Here is a 10,982-nt window from a genome sequence, read left to right on the forward strand (position 1 = left end):
AAACGATGCTTAATCACTAACGAAACAAGTCAAAGGCGTGCACAAATCGCTTGTCCAAAGCAATTATCCAAAATCCGTCCGCAACGCGGAGCTTGAACGCGAAACTTGATCGCGCCATAACTTTTTCCACTGAACCTGTTCCAAGCGAGCCTATAGTCAAAAGAAAACCCATTCAAAGAACTACAAGAACCCCAACTTGGCTGACCCAAAATCGAGCCGAAAACTGATGAAAATCAGCCTAAAAGACGATGGTCACGCACTGTTCACCACTCGCGCGCAACTTCAAAAATTCGTATCCGGCAAACCTTAAGTCCAAATTGGATTCCGTAAAATCCCACAGCCCCGCAACATCCTAAACTATCAATTCTATATATATATTCATAGCTCAACGACTTAAAAATCGGATTTCGTCGCTCGAATAACACATAATTCTGAAATATGAGCTCTAACCCGAAAAACTTTTTTGATTGGATGAACGAGAGGTGCTAGCACTTATCGGACATTGCGAATCAAAGTTCAATTGGCTTGATGATGCGTCCATGGCAACTACGTACGAAACCCCTCTTCTTTCTCCTTCCCTTTCTTTCTCTTCTTTCCTCTTTCTTTCCTTTCCTTCTTTTCCTCTCTCCCGCAAGCTCTCGGTCCCCTTTTATAAACTGAGGTCCACTCTAGTTTCTTTATTGACTTTTCAACCCTTTTGCTGTGCTTTCTTTTTCATTTTTTTAAATCCAAATATTTCAGGTTGTATCCAAAAACGAAAAATAAAAATCCAGAGATGCTACATTCTTAGGCTTGGATCATCCAATGAAACAAGACAGACGTGAATATCAAACGCAGATGCTTGAATCATGCAGAGGCCCAAGTAAAGATCAACTATGTGACAGAGATGTACTTTGAGTGAAGCTGAGCCTCGCTCCTCAAACCACTATCAATGTCAAAATAAGATTTCGCAGGGCGGTCTTCAGTACCGGGAACTCGAGGCCAAGAAGGAAACTGTAGTAACCGGGTACTGTGATGTATGCAAGTCCCTTCACAGCTTCTGAATCTTCTGTTTGATCTGGCCTGGCAACAAAGAGATGCATTTTATTTGATTCTGGAAGGCAGGACCATCGTGGAATCTGCTATCATAATCCAGGGTAATTCATGATGCGGCATTTTTACCTGCTGCTCAGTCTAAGTCGGCCGTTTAGCCCGAGACATTAGGTTGCAGTGATATTTCAAAGTACCCGAAAAACACTCAAGCTAGTCAAACGATATTCATCTGAGTAGATGAAATACTTTGCATACAAAATTTTTCAAGAGAAAAAGAAAAGACAAACTAACGCCAGATGATGTTCAGTAACATCACCTCATCATTGTTTTTGAAATTTTCCATCCTATAATCATATAGATCATCAGGGTTATCGGGTGCCTCTCATTAATCGCATAAATAACTCACATAAAAAGTGCATGCCATGGTGACTTTTTATTTCCAGTAATGTCTATATATGGGGTGTACGAGCATATATTTGGACTTTCTGCATCGCATTCGCAGATGACTATTCTATCCATCATCACTGGGCAGAAAAATTGAACAGAGAGCACTGCCCATCCAGTTATTTCTTCCATTTCAATACTCCCGCTAGCGAATACTCCATGTATATTGAATATATGAGCATATTATCTTATCAACGATAATCAGTCAGCTAGATGGAAGAAATTAAGAACGCCAATGACCAGAATGATTTGGAAGTTCAGAAATGCTGATTCATGCACTTATTTGAATATTTGTGAAACGGGACAATGAAGTTGAACTGTTTAAGTAGTATGCATTGCATTCTAAGTCATCAGAAACAGTACATATTCTCTTCATGGCAAGAAAAGTGAACCAAGCAATTGCTGGGCCTTGTTGAGAATTACTACATGAAGGAAAGATATTGCATTCTCTAAAGAAGGAAAAAGAAAAAAAGAAACATTGGAGAAGAAAGCATTCCAGTTACAAGGAAGTCCGAACAACGGAAGTGGAACTCATGGATCATCATTAAATTGTAAAAATGCACGGAATTTAGAATGCACCTCAGCCTCAGAAACTTCAGACTTGCTCGAGGAAGCATAAAATGGATCTCTTTCGAGTCCTGATTTAGATCAATGGCCTACCACGAACTTCGCAAGTATCTGGCCTTTCTAAGGAGTTCGAATACTAGAGGCTGTCCTTTTGAGGTATGTTCTTGCAATGTTGGATATTACGTGTTCTCAGCTGCTTCAAGTTCGATAAATCTGGCAGTCCTCGAAGGGAATTACAGTATGAGATGGTCAATGTTCTCAAGGATGTCAAGCATTCGAGGCCGTCTAGCCTAACCAGCTCGCAGTGAGAAATAAGCAAGGCTACCAAGGATGAGAGATTTCCAAGTCCTTGGATTTCCATTACTGAACATGAGAGAAGCTCCAATCCAGATAAAGACTTGAGATACATAAGCTCCGGCAATGTCTTTAAGGATTTGCAGTCATGGAGGGTCAGTTTTTTCAAACTTTTGGGTAGTTGTGGGAGATGTTGCAGGTCTGGACATTGAAGATCAAGCTTCCTTAGCTGTGAAAGAGCACCCATTTCCGGTAGTGTAGTGAAGCCCGAGAGGCACAATTTCAAGGTCTCAACTTTTGTCACTTCGCCAATCCCAGAAAGGCTGAGCGGCTCCACCATCAAATTTCCGTCTGTGCGGTGAGATGCCTCCTCCAAATAATTGGCAAGGTGCAACTCTTTGAGATTGGTCAGATTCGAAATATCCAAAGACTTCAATTTACTTGAGTCATAAGTGAGACGCAAAGCGGCTAAACTAGAGGGAAGCAGAGGAACCTTATGAAGATTGTCGCAGCCATATAAATCAAGGTTTTGGAGATGGGAAAGACTAGAGATGCTCTCTGGTAGGCTGCGAATATTGGTATGTGACAACACCAAAATTCTCAAACGAGACAAGCCTTTGATCTCCTCAGGAATTTTTGCCAAACTCCTACAGCGTGACGCATGAATCTCCTCAAGCTTCTTCAGTGTTCCAATAGATTGAGGGAACTTTCTAATGAAACTTCCGTCCATTTTCAGCGTCTTCAAATTTTGCATATTACCAATGGCACGTGGTAATTTATCTATTCCTGTACTCGAGAGATCCAGATTCTCTAATGATGTCAATTTTTCAATGGCGTCTGGAAGTTTCCACATCAACCGACAATCCCTCAAAGACAGTTGTTTCAACTTTTCTAGCCTTCCAATCGAATCTGGGAGCGTGGTAAGTTCAGAGCCATCCATCGAAAGAAATTCTAGAGATTTTATATCACCAATTTCACTAGATACTTGTGCCAATGATTTACAGTTGCAGGCACTGAGAGTTTTCAGATGCTTCATATCTTCGGAGACCGGAATATCTTCTATACAAGTTCCATCAAGTCGGAGCTCTCTCAAAGCTTCCAGAGAATCAAGTTCTCTGGGCAAGTTACTGAGGTCAGTGCAGAATTTCAAATCTAAAATTTGCAAACGTTGCAACTGACCAATCGATGGGTCAATTCGAACCAAATGAGAGCAATATTCTAAAATCAGCATCTCCAAAGCCTTGAAATTAGAGAAGTTTGGAGTTTGTATTAAGTCAACGCAGCCTCTGAGAATTAAGACTTTCAAATTCCTTGACAACTGCAAGCAATACAAGTAGACAGAAACTGTTAATGTTGCAGTAAGTGTTCAAGTGAAAACGGAAATGCAAAGTATTTGAGCTACCTTTATACTTTTCCAACCCTCCCAACCTTCAGTTACCTTGCTCCACGATAAATCGAGAATGACCAAGTCCTCCAAATTCAAATTTTTTACATTAAAAGCTCTCGGACAACCGTGCCAACGGAGCCAAAGTAACTTCGAAAGAAGATTCCTAAAATCCTCCTCCTTAATATCAAAGTGATCCAAAATGAGGAGACGGAGATTTGGTACTCTTTTAAATTTGTCAGCAGTCAAACAGGTCTGTGATCGATCATCCATGTGTTTTTGTTCAGTATTATCCATGTCAAGACACAGAGCTTCAACCTTCGTTTGGCTCTGTTGGTCAAACACCATTGTTAGACAGAAGCCAGTGTAACCCCGATACAGAAGTGAACTGAGGAACATTTGTGTTTTGCTCTTTCCAAAATGGATCAAAACAAGGAGAGTTAAATATTCAATAGACAGACTAAAAAAGAAATGTCAAATCTTACCTCATCTTGTTTAAAAATCTTCCGAGCTTCAGTGGCCCATAGTCTACTGTTGTTCCCATGTTTCGTGCGATTGTCTTGAACAATTTGCCTGCCCAGCTTCCTCAGCTGATCATGCATCCACATCCTATTGTCATCTCCAATCTTTACCATGGACATGAGACAGAGCTTCTCCAGTTCTAGAGAAGGGAACAAGTCAAGTTCCTTCCACATGTAAGATGCTATTCTTTTATCCTCTCCTACAAGAAAACAAGCTATGTCGAGCAAAATATGCCGTTGGGAACTGCTTAATAGTTCATAATGAATCTTCAACTTCTTCTGGACATCATCGTCAGGTAGTTTTTCTAACTTTTCCAGCAGAGCTTCCCATACTTCTTTTTTATCCCGAAACAGAGACAAGTGTGAACCTGCGAGCTCAAGAGCTAATGGAAGTCTTCCAGTAGCGGACACAATTCTTTCAGAGAGATCATCATAGTCATGTTCTGGACAATCCTTTGCAAAGGTGTGTCTACAGAAAAGTTTTAGAGCGTCGCCATGATTCATCTCTGTGACATCATAAGTTTCTGTTACTTCACGCCCACTGAGAACTAATTTATATTTGGTTGTGATAATGATCCTACTCCCTGAACCGAACCAATTGAGACTTCCAACCAATGCTTCAAGCTGCGTCTTCTCATGCAAGTCATCCAGAAGGATGAGGACTTTCAGTGTACTGAATCTATCTTTGAGGAAGCTAACTCCTTCCTCCACCGAGTAGAAGTTTGCCAAGTCCCTTCGGATGATGTCAGAAACCAACTGATTTTGCAAAGCTACAAGACCCTTTTTTGCAGAAGTTTCTTGAATATCGCCAAGAAAACTGCAACGATCAAAGAGGTGGCAGATATCATTGTAGAGAGACTTTGCGAGGGTTGTCTTGCCAATGCCCGGAATGCCGGAGATGACAATCATCCGCACGTCACTAGAGTCAGTATCCAACATTCTTCTCAGCTTAGTCAAGTGGTCTTCAATCCCGACTAATTTGTCAGACAGATTGAGCTTAGCCTTTCTCAATTTCTTCATAACTTTTGAGACCATCATTGTTGCGAATTCTCCTTGCCTAGAAAACAGTCAAAAATTTCAGAAAGAAGGAAAGAACACGACGTTATGGACACTGTAACTGTGGCTAAGGATCTGAAACTGATGAAAGGTGAATGTGACTGAAATGTCGAACGCTTGGCACATATGCAACAGAGTGTCTCCCAGTCAATTCAGAGTGACCCATCAGCCAACCCCCAAAAGAAAAACTCAGATTGACCCTGAGCCATGCCCATCACAACCCTTGACAGACCCTTGTTATGGAATAGTGATGGTGCCGTTTCGAGACCAAATGGAGGATTGTCCATTAAAATTGTTGGTTCGGGATGCAGAAAAGGAAAGAAAGCAGAATTAGTTACAGATCCTTAAACCTTACCCATTATCATCGTTCAGTTGCCGCCCTTTCAAAGATGTCACTTCTTTGAGGGCATCCACCCATTTCTGGATCGTATCCTGGTCAACTCCTTTCTTCTCGTGTGCCTTTATGTCAGCGGCGTAGATTCCCTCCTCATCCTTCATTTTCACATCCCATGCCGAGATGTGGAAGAAGACCGGCATGATGATCATTCCATCTTTGAGCCACTCGATCATATGAGCCAGCTCTCGGAGGCACCATTTACTCGAGGCATAGCCCTTAGACAGGATGGGGATGCCGATCTTCGACAGCTTGATTGCCTCAGGAAGCTGCTTCTTGATGTACTCTCCCTCGAAAAGCTCTTCTTCGTCTCTGAAGGTGCGAACCCCGGCACCAGTGAGGCTGTTGTAGAGAACATCGGTGAATCCATATCGGGTGTCGCTTCCTCTGAAGCTCAGGAACACGTCAAAGTTGTTTCCTGTCACCGGAGCCGATGATGCTGAGCTCGAACCGCCGTGAGGACCTTCTTTCGCCATATGCAGCTGGATAGGAGACGACAAATGCACGGAAAATTTCCTCGGACAGACTCTTGACGATGCCACACTCTGGCCCGGTTGATTATTGGAGAAGTAGACGCTCCTCCGTCTGTGCGGAATTTCTACAGTTAAAGGGTTCCTTGGACTGGACCAGATCCATTGAGGCTTCCAAGTAGAACCACCGGACGGTAAACAGATAACAATGACCGTTGGGTGAGTCAAACCATGTCACTTTCCACACCTCAGTCGCGGTTTTATTCCTATTCTATTCAATGGTTCATTAACTATTTGATTATAAAATTCACCAGAATCGGGACGAGGCACGTCTCCTAGCCTTCAACTAATAATAGCCAATTCATGTGTTCCATACTAAAAGTTCAATTTTTTTCACGAAGGATGAATGATTTGAAAAATACTTTCTTATAAATAATTGATTAACCGCTTATAAAAATAAATAAATGAAAAATATTTACATTGTTCATGTAAATATCTAGACATAAATTATTGTCGGTAATGAAAATATTTTTCATTTACTAATCATTTCAAGCGATATAAGCGATTATTTGATGAATTAACAGTGAAATATTTCTATTGTGAAGATGATTTTATGCATTCTCATTAATTTGATGGTAAGAGAAATTATTTCCTTTTTCTTTTCTTGAAATGCAGATTTGAAAGAAAAACAACATAAAAAGTTCATTGGATGGAAAATTTGCTCATACTTCAAACAATGGATAAAAAATTTGAAGCTCTAAAAATTGAATACTACGGCTTATTTGATTAATTGAACAGAATGTAATTAGTACTCTTCTTTATATTAATGGGAAAAATGCACAATAAAGTAAAAATAAAGATAATAACATTATAACAAAATGTCCTATTAAAATTGAGATTTTGAAAAAAATTGAGACCAGATACTTCTTTTATTATCAATATATCATTTCCCTTTAAAAATAAAAGATGATTTTTATGTGTTGACACCTAATTTTGCCCACCTCATTAAATTAACGTTTAAATGGTAAAGTGGCCAAATTAGTGCAAAAGAGAGATAAATATATATATAATAAAATATATCGGACCGGTTCAACTTGGCCCATCAGCCCTAGCCCCGATCTTTTTCTTTTAATTCTCGATTGGGCCCAGCCTTTTTTGTTTATTCCTGGGCTTTTCCCCCCCTTTTTTTTCTTTTTATTGAGCCCACCTTAGGACCATGCCCCCTCCCCTTTATTTTCAGCCCAATCTCGCTTGCACAGCTCGCTGCATTGTCTTTTCTTTTCTTCGACCCAACCCTCTTCTTTTCTTTTTCTCTTCCTCACGCTTGCGAGAAAGACAAACAGGGAGGGGACCATAGTGAGGCGAGCTTACAGAGCAGAACGGGAACATCGCGTTGCAGGAGGAAAGGTCGTGTGCAGCAGCAGGGAGGCGTCGTCCCACGACGCCCAGTGTCAGGCACGTACAATGGTCCAAAAAGGAGTCCCCAATTCAAGGATAAAGAGGAGAGAATAGGTTTTTACGCGTAACTTCTAAAAGCTGCCCGTTAATTTGAAACATACTAAAGTTGCAATTGATCGATTTTTACCATGAATTAAAATTCGAATTTGGGTATTGAACTTTCGAGGATTTCAAGACTAAACTATTGGACGTCGTCTCGTTAATCCTCCGATTTATCGGTTTGCTCGGAATTCTCGAAAAAGGATTAACGGTCTGAGAATTTGGAACCCACGAGGAAGTGGGCCGGACAAAGGCACATTGGGCCTCAAGCCCAATGTGCCTTCGGCCATTTGGGCCCAAGACAAGCCCAAGTAGGCCCAATGAGGCCCACTAAATCCACTAAGCCCATTTTCTATTTTCAAGCCCAAGTTGAGCTCGATAGCATTTTCGAGTCCATTCTTTATCTGTTTGAGCCCAAACTCGATTTATACAAGCACGTACAAAATTCTAACCCATATACGTGTATAATACTTTAAAATATTTTGTGAAATTACCAAAAATGCCCTTCTAGTATTTATGATCTTGGGACATAAAATGATTAAGGAGATAAGACTTTGGGGGCAATTTTCATGATGAGCTTGGACTTGGACTTGGCTTGAAGATCAAGCTTGCAAGAGGGAGAAATATCTCTCATTTCTCTCATTTACTCTCTCTCCTCTCTCTCTCTCTCTCCTCAACCGGCCACCCCCTCCTCTCTCTATTTTCTCTCTTTTTCTCTCCCCCTCTCTCTCTCCCTATTTCGGCCACAGCAAGAACAACCCCCTTGGCTGCTGTTCTTGTCGTCGTGAAGCCACCACCGAGCCACCTGTCGAGCGCCGTGACCACCCGGAGCTGTACACCGCCCGTCCAAGCCATTTCCACCGCCGGACCGCCTCACCGTGAGCCAAACCAGCCGCCCACAGCTTCTGTCCAGCTGCTGTTCAGTTGATACCCAGCCGCCGTCGTCATCTCGTGTCATTTTCGGACCATGCCACGCGTAGCCCTTGCCGCCGCAGTCGTGTCCGTGTAATCGGAATCGCTAACGGGTAAGTTATCGCCCTAATCCCTTGATTAGTAGGTTAAACTTGATTAGGATGAGTTAATTTAGGTTAATTATGTTTAGTATTAATTAATTAGGGATTAGTCGATAAGTTATCGTGATAAGTGATAAGTGGACTTGATAAATTATCGAGAAAATGCGATAAGTGATCGCCGATATTGCGATAAACTATCAAGGATATTGCGATAAGCTATTAAGGATTTGACGATAAGCTATCGGATTATTTTTATAATTAATATTTTATTATTAAATAAATTAATTTTCGGAATTTAAATATTAATATTTTATTAATATTTTTGTGTAGAGTTTAATAATAAATTGTGATTGTTTTAGGCTTGAATTGTGATGCCTATATTGGAAATTGTCGTATAAATTAGCTTGTATAACTAAATGAATTGTATTGCTATTTTTAATGATGGAATTGCGGGCATATGAACAGTAAATTCCGAGGTGTAGGGTTTGTATGTCAATTTTTATGAGTTAAATAGGGCGTGTATGTTTGAATTGGGAAATATGAAAGTTTGATGGTTTAATTACATGTACATTATCACGTGTGATTATTCTAGTGCATTTTTATGTGTGAATGTTGCAATATTTTAACGTATTAGCACAGATCCTATCTGCATTGGCTAATTGAGAAAAATAAAAATGGGACTTGAGTGATTGCTATATGTGCATGATCACCTAAAGGTTCTTTTCGTGCTCGGTTATACTAGATGACTTACAACGTAGGGTTTGGCCGTGGCCTTAATAGGTGTCCCCAATTTGGTAATTGGATGCCGTCGCAGGGGTAGGGGAGACGAAGTCGTTCGCAAATTGAATTCAAAATGAACCCATTTATGGGATGCCGTCATTGAGATTGGTGAGGCGATGCCATGCCCAATAGGGCGGGACGATGCCCAGTTATGCCGGAAGAGCGCCAACCTGATGCGAATAACGCGGGTTGTGTCGTGCCTTGTGTGACCATAGTAATCGGAAAACGCATGAAAGATTGTGGTGGCATTGCGCTTGATTATAGGATGAAATTGTGAGGCACGGTATGTGACGGGTTGAAGCGGTTTCACCTTATAATCGGACACGTGTTGATGCATTGTGCATGGAAAAGTTGCTGCGTATTTTGACTGAATTATATGCTTATGAATTATCATGGTACATGATGGTATAACGTGAATGCCTGCGATTGTTTAATGGCACGTTTACTTATGCTGGGCTAGATAGCCTGCTCGTGTGTATAGTTAAGGCAAAGTAATGATAGCTTTGCTATCGATAATATGCTGCATGTTTAGGTGCATCTGAGATGAGTTGACTTCCTAATCGAGACTTAGGTCGTTAACTTGCTGAGATTTATATCTCACTCATTGTTGTTAACAATCTTTCATGTGCTCATGTATGAGTATGTGTTGCGTTCCATAGGAATCGGCTATTTTGAGGGGAAACACCTTACGAGGTTGTCCTCATTGATAGAGGAGCTAGGTTAAACCCCTTACCTTTTGTAATTGTGATCGAGAAGGTCTGCGTGGCGGACTTGTATTATATTAATTCCCGATGTACTGTTGTTAATGTATATATATAGTTGTTGTATATTTTCCTGTCTATCCCTGTTGTTGTTGATTGGACAATTGTTGTCGCTTCCGCATACGTTTAATCGTAAGTCAGTTTGATTGGGTCAGCGATGCGTCTTGAGACATTGCCATTTTACGACCATTGGCGGGATGTTAGCGTGCTTCGAGTTCGGGGCGTGACAATAATTAAAAAGCATAGCATATAATTTTAGGTTAATACCACGAAAAACCCCAAATTGGTACAAACTGGTACACACGTGACAAATTTACCCTCCGTTAGTTTCCGTTAAATTTTACATTGTTGAATTGGATGACATGTGGCAGTTGACGAGCATACCAATTTGGGGTTTTACCCTTCTATTTGTCACATGTTTACCAATTTGTGATTTTTCGTAGTATTAATCTAATTTAATGGAGGGTAACTTTGTCACAAGTATACTAGTTTGGGGTTTTTTATGATCAAAAAATTAGTTTGAAGTAAATTTATTATAGGTGTACCATTTTGAGATTTTTGGTGTTCAAAAAATTAGTTTGTGTAAATTTGTCACAGTTGTACCAGTTTGAGATTTTTCGTGATATTAACCCTATAATTTTTAGAACATTCATCATATAGTGAGTTCCTTAATTGCACTTGCATTGGACCAACCAAGGTGAATGGGCCTAAATCAATCGCATGGACCTGGCCTGCACTACTAGCAGAATTCGGCCAAGCTAAGGGGATA

At 40.7% G+C, this 10,982-nt stretch overlaps 1 protein-coding gene across 1 annotated transcript; it reads right to left on the reverse strand.

Annotated features, from left to right (window-relative positions):
* Nucleotides 1–532: 532 nt before the first annotated feature.
* On the reverse strand, nucleotides 533–6,286 carry LOC115671530 (disease resistance protein RPV1-like). The gene is made up of 4 exons (XM_030593140.2): nucleotides 5,654–6,286; nucleotides 4,207–5,299; nucleotides 3,740–4,051; nucleotides 533–3,655 (listed from the first exon to the last, which is right to left on the reverse strand). The coding sequence occupies exons 1-4, from the start codon at nucleotides 6,166–6,168 to the stop codon at nucleotides 2,180–2,182; spliced, it is 3,396 nt and encodes a 1,131-aa protein (XP_030449000.1). The 5' UTR covers nucleotides 6,169–6,286; the 3' UTR covers nucleotides 533–2,179.
* Between the last annotated feature and the right edge of the window lie 4,696 nt (nucleotides 6,287–10,982).

Source organism: Syzygium oleosum, unplaced genomic scaffold, assembly GCF_021117445.2.
Source record: "Syzygium oleosum isolate NSW1041296 unplaced genomic scaffold, Sole_v2.1 Sole_v2.16, whole genome shotgun sequence".
Classification (NCBI taxonomy): Eukaryota; Viridiplantae; Streptophyta; class Magnoliopsida; order Myrtales; family Myrtaceae; genus Syzygium; species Syzygium oleosum.